Source organism: Electrona antarctica (genome assembly GCF_951216825.1).
Source record: "Electrona antarctica genome assembly, chromosome: 19".
Taxonomy (NCBI): domain Eukaryota; kingdom Metazoa; phylum Chordata; class Actinopteri; order Myctophiformes; family Myctophidae; genus Electrona; species Electrona antarctica.
This window is the reverse complement of record NC_136800.1, coordinates 7,979,364-7,999,558: the sequence shown is the minus strand read 5'-3', so window position 1 is coordinate 7,999,558 and position 20,195 is coordinate 7,979,364. Positions and strand designations below refer to the sequence as shown.

Genomic DNA, 20,195 nt, shown 5'->3' with positions numbered 1-20,195 from the left:
TAGTTTCAATATTTTCATGGGAAAAATGAGAATCGTGTGAAAATCATGATATCAATTCTTGTGGAGGAAAATCGAGAGTCACATTTGAGTAAGAATCGTGCAACACTACTAGGTATACACGGTCATTCTATATATAAACGCTCTCTCATCTGAGGCCATCGAAATTAATTCATGCCAACAGTTCTCCGAACCACCAAACAAAGAACAAGTCTTTCAACAGCACAATAGGTCACGGAGCGCACGTGATGACAGTAAAGGTGAAACGGGACAACGGTCTACGATTCAGAAGAACGAGCGAGTGACCTCTGCCTTTGACATGCTCCTCTGGACAGGAAGCCAGGGGACAGACGGACGGACAGCGTCTGTCTGTAGTACTGCAGGCACTCCAAAGATTAACTGCTCACCTTCACATTTAAAACACCCTCATTCATTCCCCAGGAGGAGCCCATCCTCCCGACACAGACAAGGGTTTTTGCTAATCACCTCTACCGTCAACTCGCCCCCTCCCTCCCTCCCCCCCCCGAAGTAACGCCATGATCTCTTCGCTCAGCAGTGGCAGCAAGAGCAGCAGTGGTGGAGGCAGCGGCGTGGCAAATGAAAAGAGCTTCCTGCGCTCTGGACTGGAGGGGCATGCTAACCGGGCTTGGCAGGCCGTTAGCTAGTGTGACAGTCGCTGCGCTGGGTGCCAAGAGGACAGGCTCCGTGCCGCATCTCAATGACCAGAATTCACAAAGTCCACAGAGCTGGGGTTTATGGTGACACCCCCGCCCCCTCACCCCCAGTCATCCCTCCCCCTCAACCGCCCACCTCCACCCCTCTCTCTCCATCCGCCCACACAGAGCATTCAGCCTTTTCATTAGGATGATAATGGGGCAATAGCCGGAACAGGGCCCATGTCCGAGCGCCATAAGTTGTGGCGATGGCTTTTGTGGCGATGTCATGCGTGTCCATGGGAGCAGAACGTGCTGTTTCGGTCCACCAAAAATGGTCAAGGCCACAAGCAAGGGGGAAAAAGCATTGAGAATCTAAAGGATGTCCCCAAGGCAGTGTAGGTCTCTCTGGCCAAGCGAGCATAACCTTGTTCTAACCCCCTCATGCCAGCATGCATACTTACTACACTTGAACATGACACTACGCCATTATATGGCAGGCTTTGGAATAATAAATAAGGTAGATACTTTCTTCACATTTATTGTGCCACTGCCTATTGTGTGTATCCAAAAAAATAGCTTTCTCTTTGTTGCACATGCCTTACTTAGTTGACATTCACAGCAAACAGGAAGAGGAAGCTGTGTGTGAACCTCTTCTATTCAGGCCTCGTGAGAAAAGAGAAGAGTAGGCTAGTCCAGTGGGACATTACTCTCACTGTCTGAACTGAAATGTAAAGTATTTGTTTTCAGTGGCTTTGGTACATTGGCAGCACATTATGCACCTGCATGAATGCACTGGCCTCATTCTCTGATACAGCCAAAGTAGGCTAACTGTTGGTTACAGATGCATCAAAATCATACAAAGGTCCATGGTCCAAAATAAGCAATGTATGTGGTTTGTGAAAGTGAAAGCCTTATCAGGTCCTAGGATGACCTGGAACAAGACACTGTTAAGCCTGAGTGAGTACACAGTTGTGCGCTGTGTCGTGCACAGAAAATGGCAGATCTACAAGCTCTGAATGTGTTGCAGTTTCATGTGATGCATTGTGAGCTTGAGCTTGCCCTTTTCTTGTAGATATGGCAAATGAGTATGTATCAGAACGTGTTTTAACTGAATAGGTGTGATTGCAACACATGTGCTTTTTTTTTACCTGCATAAAAACGTATCAGGGAGCCAATCTCTGTGTTCATGCCTTCTTCTTGAACTCGCCATGGGTCCTTAAATCCCAGCTTAAAGAGAAAGTCATTCTGGATCTGGAGAGGCCTCTCGTCTTGCCCCAGCCTCCTGACGGCTTCGCCGTGTAACTGAACGTAAAGTGTGGGGCTGGAGGGGTCACACGCTGCATCTCCATTGTGGTCAGGTGGTGTCGACCCTGATTTTAAAGTGCCTTCACAGCTGTCATGGTCTTGGATGTCAGGTGTATTACCTGTTGAACAGGCTCTTGACAATGAGCTCGCACTGCTGCTGGGTGGCAGTCTGCCCAGACTGTGAGGAGGCTTCAGTCTGTTCACCTGCCCCGTATCATTTGTCATGTTGTTTAAATGTCCTACAGTGTCGCAATGCTTGTAGCTGGCCGAGATGGCGTCGATGCCATTGGAGAGATGTTGGGGAATAATGGGGTCAATATTAGTGCCTGACGACGTTGGGCAATCGAGCTCCAATTCGTCAGAGGAGCTGCCGTACGTGTCATGGCCGTCTGTGGCACTGTCAAACGTGGGACTCAGGATGGAAGCATCCGTGCCCAGGATCATGTCGTCGCTGAGAGAGTCCCTGTGCTCGCTGAGCCGGGCCCCAGAGCTGAGGTCGTCAAATGCACTGCTGCTTTCCACATCTGAGCCAGAATTTAACCCGTAACTGTCCATGCCGTTTCTCTGCTCTGAATCGTCATCGTTGTGGGTATCCATGTTAGAATTTGAATTTAGATCTGATGTTGAACAAGTCATGTTGTCCTGTGACTCGGAGTCTGGGGTAAAAAGTTTCCCATCGATGTCCTGTTGCTTTTGCCTGTCATCTGCATTGTCCATGAGCAGCAGTCTCAATCTGTCACCTGGCTGGCTGGATAGGCCAGTCCTGAATTCTGTGGATTCCAAAGAACTCAAATGGTTGCATTTTATACTTCCGTCTCCATTCACTTTGCATTGATTATCATCATTATATTTATAATTTACATTACAGTTGCCATTTTGGTCAGTCATATGGCTAGTATCTTTGCAAAACGTGCGCAAAGCTGACCCCGACTTACTGCAGAGTTTGCTCAGACGCAGCGCCATCTCGCCGGCCGTGGTGTCCATCGTGCAGAGGACCGGTCGAGGAGGATACGAGGGCGTGAGTCTGTCGTGGACGTGGATGGAGCCCCGGTGGAGATCGGCGCGCATCCACTCTCTGTCCGACGGCTGGAGCTGCATGTTCTGCCGCTGCCTCAACAGGGTCTTCCTATCCAGACTCCGAGTGTGTAGAGACGCAGATGAGAGGGCCGAGTTCATCTTGGCGGTGACAGCAGCTGAGGAGGTGGTGGTGGCAGTGGTTGTTGCAGCCGCGGCGGAGAGATTCCTCTTCAGCCGCCTTCGTCTCAACAGGAGAGAGTTGGAGTTGCTGCTGGTTAAGCTCCGGCCATTATTAGAAGCAGCTGTCCCGGTACTTTTGTTTAAAGCGGCGGCAGACCCCGCCGTAGAGGAGGAGGCAGCGTGAGAGATGTTATTATTCCCATTCTTCATTTCCAGACGGGAACCTGCCAAATGCCCACCGCCATCATCGTCGCCGGGAGTCCCCTGGGCGGCCAGCGACAGTCCGCCTGGCTTCTTCTTCAACTTGGTCGCGGCGTTTCCATCCGACACCCCGCCATCCTCCGCCGCGACAGCCTGCTGCGCACTTTCCATCTTTGCAAATGAAAAGTACTAGCCGAGACAGACTAGATAACGGTGGTGCGCACTTGGCCAAACATCCAACCTCTACATTTAAGAGCCAGGCAGGAGGTGATCACAACACAGTAAATGTCCGCCGACTCACTGGCCGGGTGGTGGAGTCTACTTATCACACCACTGGTCATTCACGCCGTGCCTTGTTCTCCTTCCTGGCTGCAGGGTGTCTTCTTCCACTGTTGTTCCACAAAACATTTTAAGCGATGAAAATGCAGCCGAGAAGAGAAGAAGAGGCTGGCCGCGTTGTGGGACAGATCAGGGCGGAGACGACGAGCTACCGTACGTCTCATTTAGACCCAAAACACTACAGTTAGAATATGAAATGAACGTCGGTCGACCTGTTACGCAAATACACCACTGATATATATTCATGAGGGCGGAGAGACAAGATGGGGGCGCTGACTGACAACAACGCAAAGCACTGTGGGCTGTGTAGTTTAAAAAGCCATGTGTCGCAATGGACTTTTCTCCAAAGACAACCGATTGGGGAAACTACATTTCCCAGATATGGTCTGTCGATGGACAGCGGCGGTGCTCGAGTGTTGCCATGTCTGCTTATTATAAGCGACTCTGGGCGTGTTTTTCCTGTAACGCTTGTTGGGCTTGTTTATAAACTCTAAAATATGATTTGTGCTTATTTCCTAATATCGTTAAAACCAGTGATTCTCACACATTCCCATGCCTTTTCAAGGTCACGGTCAAGGACCCCCACATAAATGTGGTTGTACAAGGAAGGACGGAAGGACCCTACATCTTAAAATACTTTGTGCCAATTTGTGCCAGTCGTTGTTGTTCCACATTTGTCACTTTCCCCCCCCCAATATTTGTTTTGTTGAAAATAGCAAATCTACGAGCTTGTATCTGCTATTTTAGTGCCCTGCTATTTTAGTGCCCTGCTATTTTAGTGCCCTGGATGCTTATTTCTCTCACACAATCTGGCACCACTGGCAGTGTTTTTGTGGAGGCGTAAACAGAGGTCTTCTACGCTATATAAAATGCTACTTTATGATAAAAATCAAATGTAGCGTAGCCACATAAGCACATCCCCTTATCTGTTCTACTAGCCCACTCCTGTGGAAGGAAGGCCATGCGTAGGCGTATGTGCATGGCCTTTGCGCGCACTTGATGGAATAATAATATACAATGAAAAAGTTACAAAGAAACAGGAATCCCTCAGCTGTTGTTTATGAACACCTAGTACTACAACTTTAAGATATTTTTTATTGATGGCCCAATGTCAATGTGCATAGAATATACAATTGAAATGTACAATACTCATCTCTTAAAAAATAATACGGTACAGTGTCAGTCTCAAGTGTTCAAAATTAACCGAAAATCGCGATTATGGTCATTTTTTGACTAGTGGTGGTGATGATCGAGGCCCAGTCGGCGAGCACTATCTCATCAGGACGCCATTTCACAAGGCCATGCTGACCGCCCGGTAAATTTTGTGCTTTTATTATGTTGTATTTTACGCCATCTAGTGGAGTTCCGTGAGCTTAGCAGCATGGTGGCTACGACGTAGCCTACTAAAGGCACCGAATCTACCTGATGCGCAGGCCTGGCAGATTGATACATTTCTCGCCCTTTGTTTGATTGGTAACTGGATCATAAGGTTAAAACATGAATCAAACAACCACCGGTATGCTATTTAGGCATTTAAACGGTTCTTTCTAGTGTATTTTGGATGTAGCTCAACCTTTTTTGTATTTGTCAACTAGTGACTAGTTTATTCATACACATCATGCAATGCATGCAGTTATACTGTATAATTGGATTCTGAATATATATTGTTGAATGCATATAATAGGCCTACAGTATCAATCACTTTAAGGAGAATTGTCAATTGCCCTATTGGTGGAAATATATTGCAGTATATACTCAGAACACACACACACACACACACACACACACACACACACACACACGGCATGCCTTGATCCTAGAAATATAACTGTGCTCTATGAAGTATACCACTCATCCTCTCCAGCTCTTAATTGCTCCTGACGGCCACGCTACACCAGGCTTTTCGCGCACAAAACGCGCGCGTTTACTTCTGCGCGTGCGTTTAATTTAGGTCCAGTCCGTATGCTGCTTCAGTGCTTGTGCGTGCGTGCGTGAGTGCACGCGCGCACACACGCACACACAGGATTTGCTCTGGGCATGCCAGAGGCTTTTGAATATTACCAATGTCACTAATTGCAAGCAAAAGAAAAGTTGGACTACTTCTGAGCAAAATTCACTTTAGGTTTACCTAAAAGTAAAAATTCACAAGAAAAGGAGAGAAATCAAATGTTTCCAATAATTCCACCGAGTGCTCTGCCTAAAGAAATACTAATAAAATAAAACTCCCAAAATGAGAACAGGCAGAACTCAATAAAAAAGGACATGATGCTCATGTGTGTATTTTCAAACTTTATTGTGCTTAAAAAAAAAGAAGAAAGCATCATGGGTTATGTGACAGCAGATAATTTATGTGTACAACAAACCACACCCAATGAAAAGTGCAGGAAAAAACACCCAAATTTGACAGTACAAAAAAACAGACGAGATCCTTACATCATCAGTACAGAAAATAACAATAAGTACTAAAGTCCATTAGTAGGCTAATATTATAAACCATAAAATAACATATCAATAAAACTATCATTACTTTATTGGGGAACATTGTCCTATTATATCAAAAACGTCCACTGATGAGTAACATTTTCCTAGGCCTGTCAAACATTGCGATGAAGGTGGGCCTTGTTTGGCGTCTGTGTAAAGTTTGGCCAATGAGTAAAAATGTCCTCTTCTGATGGCAGTTTTGTGCCCTGAAATTTATCATTTAAAGAGTATATTGGTTTGTCATATCTAAGCCTTTCCACAGAGACAGATCAACACGTAACTTAATGTGTGGAGTTACAATGTGAAACATGTTCTGTAATGTTTCTTTTGGCAATAATGCTGTAGGTCCTATGCATTACAGTACATTGCACAGTTTTCACAGCTAAAGTTACCTTTCAGTGATGTAAGCCAGTGGGAATGATTCGTTTTGGGCTGTAGACCATATCATGATCCCCCATGGAGCAGGGATCTTTTCGGGTGTACCAAGCAGCAGATCTACGTCTGCACCATCTTCAGCCAAGTCAACAGTGGAAATAATCACCTCTTTGGAGTCTTATTATAGGCTACTTGTAAGAATAATGCACAAAATAAGTCAAACACATTTCATATTAATAAAAATCTATCTGCATAATTTGTCTGGGTTTTCCCAGACAAGTGTCCCTCGATCTACCGGTAGATCAAAGATACGGTTACAAACCGTTGCCTTGGAGCATAGGGTTCAGCATACAGGATGTGCCAATGATTCCTCCTGATAATGTTTCTAATCTCTACAGAACATGATTTTATTTTATTTTTTAAATGTAACTCAGTTTGGCACACAGGATAGATCAAATGTCACTACAACCGTCCATTACATTTTCTACAAAGTAAGCAAAGGAGGAACCATTCCAGGAAGGTCTCAGATATTGACCAATGTGACTTTAATATGCTTAAATGCTCGGTCAAACAAATTACAAATCAGGCTTTGATGTGCTGTAGCAGGTGATTACTACTTCTAGCATGTAAAGTAGCATTTCAGCCAGTTGGTGTGCAGTAAAGTTATTTTGGAGCAGTGCCTCCGCTCCATTACGGAGCTGTGTGTGTCCGAAATGTCTGTATGTCTGTATGTACAGTATGTATGTCTGAGCACAGAAAGCTGCAACACCTAAAGTGGCCAGTAGAGTACAGCACAGAGTATATACAGTACGAGCCCTGGGCCATTCCTGGGGGTCTGGATGTTCCAGGGGGCCCCCCGGGGACCCCTACATGGTAACTGTCATTTCTCGACCGTTTCGGACACGGGGAGGCTCGCCGGAACCGAGCCGGCACCCTGGGCGTGTTCCTGGGGGTCTGGATGTTCCGGGGAACCCCGCACAGTACACTACAATACAGTACAGGGCACAGTAGAGTACAGTAACTATAACAATAAATGTATAGTTGCACCGCTCAGTTCACACCGGTGTGATTTTCCCTAATTTAAAAAATGTAGGATGTATTGGGGCTCTACAGTCCCTCTGCCAAACTGGGGAGAGCAACGGACTGACCTCATGCTTCCTTCAATGCATGAGGAGTCAAAGCCACTTCTTTTCACCTGACGGGGGAGTTTCCCCAGTTGGACGTAACGCATGGAAGGAACACGTTATTCCAACCAGTTCCTTTCCCCTCCATCAGGCCCCCCGACTGGCCAGGGGGAGGCAGTTTAGAGACCAGGATTACCGCATGGTTTTCTTTTGTGAGGGTACCTACCCTAGGGGACAACAACCCTAGGAGAACAAGCAAACTCCACACAGAAGGGCCCTTTTGCCAACCCCACCTTGTGTATGGGCACTGATGAGGCAGAGGAGAGAGTTATTGGCAATTGTAGGGGTATAGTGGTGTTACCAAGTGTACTGTAGCAAATATTGATCTTTGAATCTGAAATTATTCCTGGTGAAAATATAAACATTCCATGTTCTGAGGCTGACATTAGTCATTGTTTAAGCACAACAAAGTATGATAACAGATATACACTTGTTTTTTGATCAAGTGCCACCTTTTCTCACTTTAGTGATTTTATTATTAACACAATACAGATGCATTCAGAAATGGAATTTAATAGACATGTTGCATCGTTTACATGGCATTCTAAAAAAAAACATCACTTTAAAATTCAGTCAACCCCCCAATTAACAAAGTTAACGGGTTATTGCTGAAATTCATTTTCCTTGCTTGATTCCAGCGAAATGATAACCTCATGCTTGGCTCACTGGCTCAAACAACAGATGTCAACAGATTTTAAATGTTGCTCTAGGGCTGAGATTGGATAATTGCATTTACGTTATGTTCAAGAGTTAACAGTGTGGCAAATTCCCAAAAATGACATGATGCTGGAATCCAAAGGGAGCTGGTTCTAGCACGGAGCCCCTCAACTTTCAAGGACTCAGACCAAAGGGAGCTGGTTCTAGCACGGAGCCCCTCATCTGGAATCCAAAGGGAGCTGGTTCTAGCACGGAGCCCCTCATCTGGAATCCAAAGGGAGCTGGTTCTAGCACGGAGCCCCTCATCTGGAATCCAAAGGGAGCTGGTTCTAGCACGGAGCCCCTCATCTGGAATCCAAAGGGAGCTGGTTCTAGCACGGAACCCCTCATCTTTCAAGGACTCAGATTAGATAACCCAGTGAAACTGAGAACTAACAAAAACTGGGACAATCTGTGAAACCTATTCTGTTCCAAGTCCCCGTTTGTTCATATATATATATATATATACCATAAGTGCATAAACCTTTTGTGTCCCACTTCTCAGTGTATACTGGGTCATCTATTCTAGCCTATGCTGCTGGAGTCCTTCAAATTGTGGGGAGGATACATTGTTCCTTTCAGTCAAGACAAACAGAACCTTCCCATTTTGTAATTGTCTAATGACAAGAAAATAAATGTATATTGTGTTAAATAATTTAAAATCATTTGGATCTGTATAAAGCCTATAAGCACAAGGGCACTGGTCTAGGATAAGTGATCAAGGTACATGAGCAGTAATGTCAAGGAGGAAAAAAAAGATAAGAGCTCTTACACTGTTAAATCCTCAGTGTTCATTTAACACTTGGTATACAAATGTAACCAAATGGACCCGGAAGGGGTGTACATTTGTACACTCAAGAGCTAAATTAACACGGATATTACCGTGTACAATACTGGATGCATAAGAGTCCTCAAAAACAATGGACATATAAAAAGACAAACAAAGCAAAAGATTAAATTAACAAAAAACAAAGCAAAAGATTAAATTAACAAAAATCGCACATCTCCATGAATCCACCAAAACCTGTAACTGACTTCCAACAGACGTGAGAATGCATGACTGTTTCCTCTCATACAGAGTTGGCCCGTCAGCCTCGTTGCCCTTCGGCAGAATATAGTGAGAGACCATTGTTCTAAATAATTTATGAAATATAAAAGAAAATTAAAAACCCTGAAGTGAGGAATAGAATAGTGTACAAGCAGAGTAAACTAAGTTACTAAAGTAACTTGTACCTTTTTCTCTACCAACAGGAGGAGTATTGCTTATTCAAAAGCTCCAAAAACAACAAGTATGGTTGAAAAATGTACAGTATGCAAATACAATGTACAGGTTGAGTAAAGGTAATTCTGTATATAGCTGCAAAACAAGATGAAAAAAAAAAAAGAACCATGTGAATATCAATATGATGAGCCCAGCTCTTGGTTCTAAGATCTTCTATTCATTTTATATTTAAGCCACACGGAGCTGTGACATCCCCTGAAGACATAAGTTAACTATTTAAAATCAAAGTCCCACAATTAAAAACAAATCTGACACAATAAAATAAATTCAGTAAATTGTTGCACACATTGTATGCAGAATAAATCTTGTTGCATTTTTAAAAATGTCTAAATCCTGACATGAAATTGAACATATTCAGTTTTCTTTAAATGTCAACTTGTCTACCTAGGTATAAACAAAATGTACATTTTTGGAGAGAGCGCAGACATTGCCCTAACTCCCAAATTCACAGTTAGCAATTAGATCAACATTGGTCGGTACAAGTGGGGAAATTGCACAATAAAGCAAGAAAGAGTTGTGACTAGTTAGGACTACGTTGTCATGATACAGAGGGACCTCCAGGGGGCACTGTGATCTAAGAAGACCAGAGAGAAAATATTGCACATGATTTGAGTGTTGGATCCCTCCCTTTCACGTATCCCTGTAAGCCATTTCTAAAAGTCCACAAGGAGACCAGAAAAGTTGCATCTCTAGCCGACAGTGAGTTCATCAAAGCCGATCCTGCACCCACTCACTGAGACGTCCATATTCCACAGGGACCACGGTGTCGGAGGACCTCCAACAACAACACGTGTAAAGGGAGGGCTTCAACCAGCAGTTAGTACTGTCCACTGAGAGCAGGAGTCGAAATCAAGTCCACGGGCGTCACTGAGGAACGCATATTATGGAAGAGGGGCATTGGTAGCCCATGACACACCAGAGAATGCCAAATTCAAAACCCCAAAACCTTCTCCGCTGTCCCATCTGTAGGGTACAGACTAGACTAGAGCGTCCTGCCTGGGAGCACAGCGTGAGGGGTTTATGGACTCCACAGAGGGACTGGTGGGAGTCAGTCCGAGCCGTCATGTGCTGCTACTGTGTGAAGTAGAGGGGAGTCTGTATCTTGGGCGTAGTACTACCGACTCAGCTGCGTGGGTCTTGAAAAAAGGCATTTTCAGAAGACATGGCCTTATTGTAGAAACGGGCACCATTTGCCTGCCAGCACTCAATGTTCTCAGTGGAGGAGAGAGTGCCAGTCCGGCGTTGCTAGAGACAGTGGTGGTCGACTACGGTCTGTGAAACCTTAAGGAGAAACATGGGGACAGAAATCATGTACTGTACGAGTACTTCATCTCAGAGATAGCCTTGTCACATGCAGCCCCCACCTTCACTTAATGTGGCCCCGCAGGTTAATATCCGAATATTGACATATTATTTATTTCAGCTGTTACAATTCCAAACATGCAAACATGACTAGCTTTAATTACTTCAGTCTATATTAGTAGCTGTCTTTTTAATGTCCAATGTATTTGCATTAAGTTCATGAAGTTAATGTAACCTATAACTAAATGCATTTGAAATTAAACAAACATGTAGCTTTTCAGGATTCCAATTCAAAAATAGCAAAAAGAAATATTCAGGATTTCAATTCAAATATATCAAAAATAGCAGATCTACATGCTCAAAACGCATCAAAGAGTGCAACGCGTTTTGAGCTTGTAGATCTGCTATTTTTGCTACAACAGTACAGTATATGCAATGTGGCCCTCTGGAGTGGAATTATAGTGGACCTCTCCATCTTCAAAGTTGCCCATCCCTGATTTACAGTAAGCCAGCCGTATGTCACGTGAACCCTATTCTGGACATGTCAAAATTGTTTATCTACGTCCTGTATCTACATACATTCCTGGCCATCATTGCTGCATGCAATATTGAACCTGCATTTTCATATAGCCATTCTTTGCCAGGAAGGTTTTTGAATGATCACAGCCCAGCTCTGAGACGTAGAGAAAGTAGACAGAAATCTTATAATGAGCTTCAGTGCGGAACAATTTGATGAGGATAAGGTTGAAAATGGGTGAAGTGCCTTTTCTTTTCTTTTCCTCGACAAGCGTCGGCACCGTTGTACTATGGAGCATAGATTCAGATTGAATGGCTGCCAACAGATGCATGAGAGTGAGCATTACCTGGTTAAATGTCGGCTTGATTCGTGCACTTCCATCTCGTTGCTCTTGAAATCATTGAGTTCCTTCCGTATAGCAGCCTGCAGAGAAACGGAACAGAAAAATGAGATGGATCTCTACAGCCTCTCCATGTAATTAAGACGTATCTGTCAGATTTTTCATATTCCATCCTAATTGGCGAAGATTGACTTCTAAAGTGGTTCGTTTGGCACAAAATGGCTCAAATAATGAACGCTGTGAAATTTTGCATGCACATTCCCACCAAGCCAAAGATGAAATGCCATACTAAATTGTTTAAAAAAAGAAAAAAAAAAATCGGACGTGGCGCTATAACAGGCCAAGCAAAAACCTCTGCCCCAAAGTTTGAACATCAGCCGTTCACCAACTAGCTGAGCCACCAGGTACCGCACGCATTTATTTATGTTTATGGATCCAATTACTTGTCTGGTCAATTTAGTAGTTTTAAATGAATAATGGCTTCAAAATGACTGACTACAAAATATTTTCACCTTAGGTACAAATTAAACTTGATATGATCACCTACGTTCTTGAGTGACATGAAAAGGATGGCAGAACTTGGAATACGAAGTATTTTGACAGATTCCAAGAAGCCTTCATAGCTTAAAATAGTGAAAATACAGATGGGTTTTATTTCATCGTTTCAGGGTCATCCGTCAAGACTGCTAGCAGGAGAATCTACCGAGTTCCTGTTTAACACAAAAAGGAGGTTGTGCCCCCCACATGTGAAGTGAGGGGCACTCTTATCATACTTCATCACATTCCGTACTCAGCCAATCAAATCATCACATACCATGGTACAAACACACAAAGCTGTGCATAGGAGGGGCTAGTGCCCCTCAAAAAATAAACTGAATGTGATGTATGATGATGTATGATGATAAGAGCGCCCCTCACTTCAGTGTGATAAGCACTACTCATTTCTAATCACCACACCCAGATGATTAGAAATGACCTTGGAACTTAGTGAAGATCTGATTAGTATTACGTTATTGATTGATTTCATGCCTTGCAGACAGAGTCAAACGTCCAATTATGAAATCAGTGGCTCAGGTCTCTTAACAGCCTGAAGTCTGTGTGATGTCATGTGCAACCGCATCTATCCGGTTGCGTCAATTCAATTTGTAATCCGTATGACTCAAGGGGACATCGCAGGCCCCGGTCAGTACTGGTCACAAAGCCAGGCCTTGCCCCAGCGGAGAACAACCGATACCCAGGCTCCGGCCGGCCTTAGATGATACACAGGCAAAATGTGACTGTGTAGGAACAGAGCCAACGTCAGCAGAGCTGTACTGAGGTTGGAGAGGGTCCTGGGGCACTGTCTGTCCAATTACGGCCTTATATAAGGGGGCGAAAGGACTGTTGCGTAAGCCGTTGCCGATTCTCCATGTTTTTAGTCCCCAGGTGTGATGTTCTGGGCTGCACGTCACGTGTACAGCAGAGACCGTGTTTGAGCTCATTAAGAGTCAGTCATTAAGAGCATGGACCATTGCCTTTTCTTAAATTCCTCTTGCGAAGTTTGTCTCATTGATTATGTGTGTATGTTAGTCTACATTTTGTGCCTGCTGTTCTATTTACCGATATTCTGTTAGTAGTTTATCTCCGTCTTTTTTTTATTATGTTGCTTTCTTTTACCCTGCTCTGTAAAGCACTTTGTGACTATGTCTGGAAATGGGCTATATAATTATAAATTAATTATCATTGGATTGAGCAACATAACTGCTTGGAGGAATGGGTGGGGTGGGTGGGGGGGGGGGGTCTTTACACAACATGGTTGAGGAAATACCATAAATGGGCAACTAATCCCCCAACCACCATTCTTCTGCATTATGAATGTCTTGATTCTGAAGAATATTGCTGCTATTTTGGTATCAGCTACAGTGGGGGTAGGGATGGATAATTCCACGTGAAGAACCAACTAACAACAAGCAAAGAATAATCTTGACAGTACGCTATACCCCACGGAATTCACTACATGGTTAGAAACTAGTAGTACACTGACATTCGTATCCCTCGGAACAGCAACAAGGGTCTGTGAGGAATCTGACAGGAAAGCTTGAATGTTTATTCATTCCCTTTGCACTATTTTAAAAGGTTTTTAAAATAACAAATAGGTGATCTACAAGCTTGATCCGCTATTTTCACTACTTTTGTGCGACAATCTTATAATATGACGAAGCAGGGCATTCATTCGCGGAAACCTGCAGAGCTGAAATATGGAGATACGAGGTTTGTGCTCGACAGCAACGATACACTAGTAAAATGTGTTGTAGTGTTGATTTTGATCTAAATCTTGGATTTAGTTTTAGTCATAATCTTTAGCTTTTATTTTGTAGCTTTTATTTGTTGACGAAATTGTCAATATATTTAATCTTAGTTTTTAGTCATCATTGCTTAGTTTATATCTAGTTATAATTTAGTTTACCTCAGTGGAAAAAGGTAGTTGAACATTTTTCATAATGGGCTTAGTCAACTAAATCAAAATGATGAAGTGAATATAGGCTATTCTGGGGTCCCACTGGTGGTACTGGCCTTGTCGGCTGCGGTGAGCCGGGTCCAGGGCTTGTCTGCCCGTCTGTCGTAGTCCTCAGACTCGGACACGTCCACGTAGTCACTGAACTGGATGAGGATCTTGGCCTGTCTCAACTCCTCTACGGTGGGCCTCTGGCTTAGCTGAAACGACACAATCAAATCATTACAACAGAAAGACAACAGCCAGGCCATCCCATTTGCAGTCTAAATGGATAATCATATGCAGTACTCATGTTGGCTTCCAAACAAATGTCAGCCACTAGTGATGCACGGCCTGACCCGTAGCACGCAGGTCCCACGGGTTGAACGGCGGGGCGGGCAGATGCGTTATAGATTCGCAGACGCAGTTATTGTGGGGTGAGTTACTGTGTGTGAGTCTGGCACTCCCTCTCCTCCTGGAATCATCTTATCTTGTGCTCAATGTCTTGCTTATTTGATCAATTATGCACAGCTGCACCCATGATGTGTCTGTATGTATGTCAACCTTATCTTTGAATGTGTAGGACACTCCCTGTAAGCCATATATCATTTCATGTTCTCTCATACACAATTACAAATAACAGGAAAAAAAGATGAATCGTCATATCATTCACTCCCCTGACTGAGCTAAACTGAACTTGTAGGCATATTACCTAGTGCTGAATATGGCTCCGTTCCGTCGCTCATACCCTATTTGGTCATTTGATTGTTTTGTGGTCTCCGCATCTGCTGTCATGTCATATATATTAGTGATGGGTCTGATTAATCGATAATAGGACCCGAAATCGATTATTAAAATTAATAAATCGATAACAGTTTTGTTTTTTTCTCCTCATTTTTTTTAATGAAAATCTGTTGGAAAGGCAATATTGTCATCCAAACAGGACAGGGCTATAGGCCTACCAAAGTGTGCCTGGGATGTGTCCGTGTAGCTGCATGACTGAGAGGAGTGTGAGTGACTGAGTGCGAGTGGAGATTGATTCCAATCAAGATACATGTTTGGAGGATTTAGCAGGTGTTGGGAATTTACCTAATCAGGCCTAGGCTGGGGTTGCTATGGTGATCAATTTGCTCAACACTGGTCCAGGGACCACCTTGAGGGGGTTCCAGGTGGTCCTCATCCAAAAGATGGAGTTAGTAACCAAATGGACCCTCATTAACTCTCAAGAGTTAAAATTATTGTTAATCATCTACATCAGGGGTTCCCAAACGTTTTTGGCTTAGGTACCCCTTGGGGGGGGAAGACATTTTTTATTTGTAGGGTTCAAACGATTAATCGTTAATATTGAATTATACAAACGATTTTCATTTTGGACACATTTACACATCCCTATTAGTGATAGATGCAACTTCTTGGATCTCCACGATTAATTGTAGCCTAAAAGCAAGGCACGAGACTACAGCCCCTGATCAAGAACTGGCTAAATCGATCGAAAAGCCACATTATTAGTTAAACTCAAAAGACTAAAGACACTGTGTGGATCAATTACCGCGGGATGACAAGCCCAGGGGATGATCATTTCATTGCGGATTAGCCTATACTACAATATGGCTTGGACTTTGCAACAACGGAGGCATTGAACATGAACTTGGATTTGGACCTGGACTGTCTCCGAGAGGGCCGTGAGTAGGCTACAACGGAAAACTATTAATGAAATGCAAGTACAACACCCTCTCGCGTGCTCGCTCTCCCTGTCTGGAAAGCAATTGAATGGACTCGTTTGTGTGTTTAACAGCCAGATCTATTTACTTTATTTTTCGTTTGGCGGGTTGCAGGATGAGCCGGGTCATTCATTTATATTGTTGCGGGACGGGTTGGGGTCCGTGCGGGGCTGGTTAATATAACACACAAAGATGGGCATAGGAAAATCACACTCGTGAAGTGAGGGGCACCCACTGTATTTATATCGGCCACATGATGTCTTACGTCGTCATTTAGTCCCTTTTGGCAGTTCTCGCACCGCCAACATTTCCTGACAAGCTGAAAGACTTCACCGCAGAAAGACCAATGTGGAAATCCACTGATTTACGTTAAATTGTTTTATTTCTGTAATCAGGTTAGGCGGCATAAGCCTCTGTAATCCCGCTGAAGGACTACAAACACAACCAGATGGCAATTAATTAATGGAGAGCACACGTCTGTCGCCAGAAATGGCAAAATCTCAGACAAATGTCGTCAAAGCACGTTTGGAGGGGTTGATTGAAAACACAGTGGAGATGATCCAGCTGTCAAAATCACGCCACTCAGAGCAGAGCAGCCATATAGACAATTTCAAAAGAGTATAGACAATTTCATCCCCAGAGAACTTGCTGCCAGCTTAAGGAGGAATAAAAGGTCAAACAAATTCCTGGCACAATGGCCTTCAGGTGTGTGCAAAGTGCTACCATGCTTACTGAGGGTGATAGGAACATGCCCAACACCTCCAGATGGGGTGGTGAAGTCCTGGCCACAACCCCACTGAACAGTCAAGGGCACAGAGGACATGACCGCCCCCCCCTGCGGAGATGTAAGAGCTGAAATACTAGGACTGCCGCTGATTTCACTTCTCAACTCAGATGACTCATTGCTCAGAGTCTGTGTTGCCAGGTGAACACTAGTATGTGTGACCCAAACAACACATTAGAAAATCCCGGAGAGCTGGCCTGCAGTTCACCTGTGCAGATCCTGTGGAATTTTGTCAAGCTATTTTGGGGGCTTTACCTTTCGCGACAATCTTCGTTTAAGCTCCCTCTTCTCCTCCAGCTCCTCCAGCTCATTGCGTGCTGCAGAAAAACACACATGTCAAGCTTTGCGCGGTGTTGTACGGCATGCGGCACATTAGTGGCTGCTTAGGAAAACATTCAATGCTGGCAAGAATAAAATCAATAAAAGTATATTTGAAAGAATAATAAACTTAATCTACATAATATGATCGATTAAAATGCTATACATCTAAATCTACATCTATCTCGTTATCTGTCCCCATGACATTAGACCAATAATCACAGCAAAACTTACACATTCATATAGATACAATGAACCACAAAGCCAAGCTCCAAAGGCCAATTATCAACGTTAGCGCACAAATAAACTGAGCACATCATGGTGATTTGTATGCATTATTCAAGATATATGCTGATTTGTATGCATTATTCAAGAGATCTATGCATATCGAGATCTATGCATATCACTGTAGCCAATGTAAAAGGATTAAGGAAAGCAATTCTCCCATTACAGCAAGATCAAAGACATGTTTGCAACTCATATTTTAAGATCTAGATGAACATGTAAGTTGTAATGAAGCCAGATAACCGATAATTAATTCAACAAACTGTCTGAAAGCTTTTTAAATGGCACAAGACCTGCAGTTATGTGATTCTGCATCTTGCTTTTAGAAAAAGCCTTAAATTATTTCGAAACTTCCTTTTCTTGTATGATTGTTAAAGCTGCACTATGTAACTTTCCTGTTCTACCCCAGATTTGAACCCTGGTCTCCTGTGCAAGTGCTGGATGTTTTACCACTTAGCTAAATGGTTGTCTCAATAGAAGAGCAGAGAAAACAAATATAACTACCCCAATTGTATGACTATATAAGTTAGACAGATTGGACAAAATAACATTTTGTTCTCCAAAAGAAAATGACAAAAAATAGCTTTAACATCACTTATCTAGACAGACATTTCAATGCAAAAAGTTTGGAGCAAAATGTGTGCTCAAAAAACCAACCAAAAGAATAATCTAAAACGTGTTCTTTCTCAGGCAAAATGCTTACATTTCACTAGAGGATCCTAGTACTGGGTGGATTCCAAACCAATTACCAGGGAGAAAAAAAAAACCCTCAAGCTTAGAGTGGAGTTAAAAAGTAAAACTTACTGGAGGCAGACCAGGACACTGCCCCAAATAACAAGGCCTTCAGCAGTCACAATGAATGCACTAATGTCTGTGCTAAATATATAGCTAGCTACAGAATCCCGTGTAGCACCATCCCCAGTGGAAATGTAACAGAGTGCAAAAGTTAAAATTAAGCCACCTTTTTGTTTAACCGTGCTTATATCGTGGTGTGTGTGGATGTCACTCTGGAGTGACTGTGCCAATCAAACAGGAGCCTCCGATGTAATGGGAACTGCTTATAAAAATAACACCCGTGTGAACTGAGCGGTGCAACTATACATACTGTACTATATTACTGGTACAATTTGTACTGTAACTGGTGAGAGAAGACACCCCCACTCAAGATTGTGAAAGTCCTCCTCCCTGGCCTCTGTGTGTGTGTGTCCCAATCAGGAGCACAGTTGTTGACTTAATCCATTGAGACCTGGAACGCATCCATGTCACGTTAGCGTTTAACCACATTAACCATTAACCCATTTTGGGCGGGAACCCCTTTTGGTGTTTTAAACATTATGTTATAATTTAGCTAATGAAAAATAGCAGATCTACAAGCTCATAGCGCGCCACTCGGTGGCGCGCTATGAACTTGTAGGTCTGCTATTTTTGAAAAATCGTTAAAATTTGCCTCAAATCTTTCCGAAAATTGTCATGATTTAGAAAACTTTTTTTTAAATTTCGACGTCAGGCCTGAATGTGTTAAACAGGAGGGTAATAAAGACCCCTCCTTGAGTCTTTACTACTCACTATATGTCATGCTCAGACAGACCCAGACACACACACAAAGTCACTGTTGGGAGCGACTAGCACCGCTCAAAAATCTGAAGAGAGTTCCATGCTACAGAACTGACTGTGATTGAGTTGAGAAGCTTGGACATGATTCTTCAGCGAGCTGCCCTGCTGTTCGCCTGCCTCAAATATTTGAAATGCCCTTGAGCAAGGCACTGAACACAAAAAAGGAGGTTGTAAATAAATAAAAAGGAGAGAAACCTGGTTGATTAATTATGATCACGTGAAAATGTACTTTGGCAGCATAATGATGCTGCTTTAGCTACGGAAAGGAAACCACTCACGTTTCAGGATGTTCCGCTGTTCCAGCTCTTCAGCTGTGGGCCTCTGACTCAACCGCCTGCAGAAAAACACACTCATGGTCAGCACACACGCAGACCCATCATGGTCAGCAGACACACAGCCATGGTCAGCACAGCCTTGTACGACAATAATGCACCGTCAGCAAGGATAGACTTTGAACAGATGAAATCATAAAATAAAAAAATAGGGGTGACCCGATAGCAGAGTTGTTAGGGAGCATACAACTGGGCTCAAAAGTCCCCAGTTCAATTCCCGGGCGGCTGGACCCTTTGCTGCATCACTCCACCCCTCTCTCAACGGTCTGTCAAATAATGGCTTAAAAACACCCCTTTTCACTAAAAATAGTGATGGATAAACAAAAGAATAAATAGAAAAATGTTCTCCTCATAGAACAGGTCCCTGTCAGCCGGGCCAGGTAGTAGAAGTCACTTCAGTTATAGATAGCAATGTGAATAAACCTGTTATAGCGCCACCATGAGGCCAGTTCGAAAAATGTAGGATGGAATTTCTTCCAGAGTATTCATTTGTGAGAGTGTAAATATGGACCATTATGGGTCCGCAGTTAAATTGTTGCTACAGCATGTAATGTAAATATCAACCTACTGTACAATGGTGATGTCACTGCCAATTGCCATCGTCCAACAGAAACCCTCAGATAGCATAGCTTAAACAGTCTAGTTTGAAATAGTTTGAAAACGGTCATAAATAATCCACGGAGTCGCTGCCTCTGTGGTCACATGCACTTCAGAGGAAGCTAGGCTAGTTTATCTTCCTAAGCGTTTTTTTTGCCGGTTAAAGTCATTTCCTGCAATGACACTTCTCTTTAGCATA

General features: G+C 43.5%; 2 protein-coding genes across 5 annotated transcripts in view; both read right to left on the bottom strand.

The window, feature by feature from the left end:
* phlpp1 (PH domain and leucine rich repeat protein phosphatase 1) overlaps nt 1-4,293 on the bottom strand; it is an 85,741-nt gene extending 81,448 nt beyond the window's left edge. Inside the window, exon 1 of the mRNA XM_079488503.1 lies at nt 1,802-4,293. Within this exon, the coding sequence (XP_079344629.1) occupies nt 1,802-3,527 (1,726 nt within the window). The 5' untranslated portion in view covers nt 3,528-4,293. The remainder of the gene's footprint in view (nt 1-1,801) is intronic.
* A 3,935-nt stretch (nt 4,294-8,228) lies between these two features.
* The window catches only part of LOC306912359 (phosphatase and actin regulator 1-like), a 34,564-nt gene continuing 22,597 nt past the window's right edge, over nt 8,229-20,195 (bottom strand). For 3 of the 4 annotated variants that reach the window (XM_079488519.1, XM_079488516.1, XM_079488518.1), the window contains 6 exons: nt 19,346-19,401; nt 19,124-19,216; nt 17,106-17,167; nt 14,426-14,566; nt 11,879-11,955; nt 8,229-10,994 (listed from right to left, as the gene is read on the bottom strand). In XM_079488519.1, the coding sequence (XP_079344645.1) occupies nt 10,979-10,994; nt 11,879-11,955; nt 14,426-14,566; nt 17,106-17,167; nt 19,124-19,216; nt 19,346-19,401 (445 nt within the window). In that variant the 3' untranslated portion in view covers nt 8,229-10,978. The remainder of the gene's footprint in view (nt 10,995-11,878; nt 11,956-14,425; nt 14,567-17,105; nt 17,168-19,123; nt 19,217-19,345; nt 19,402-20,195) is intronic. The other variant, XM_079488517.1, reaches the window with a different exon arrangement.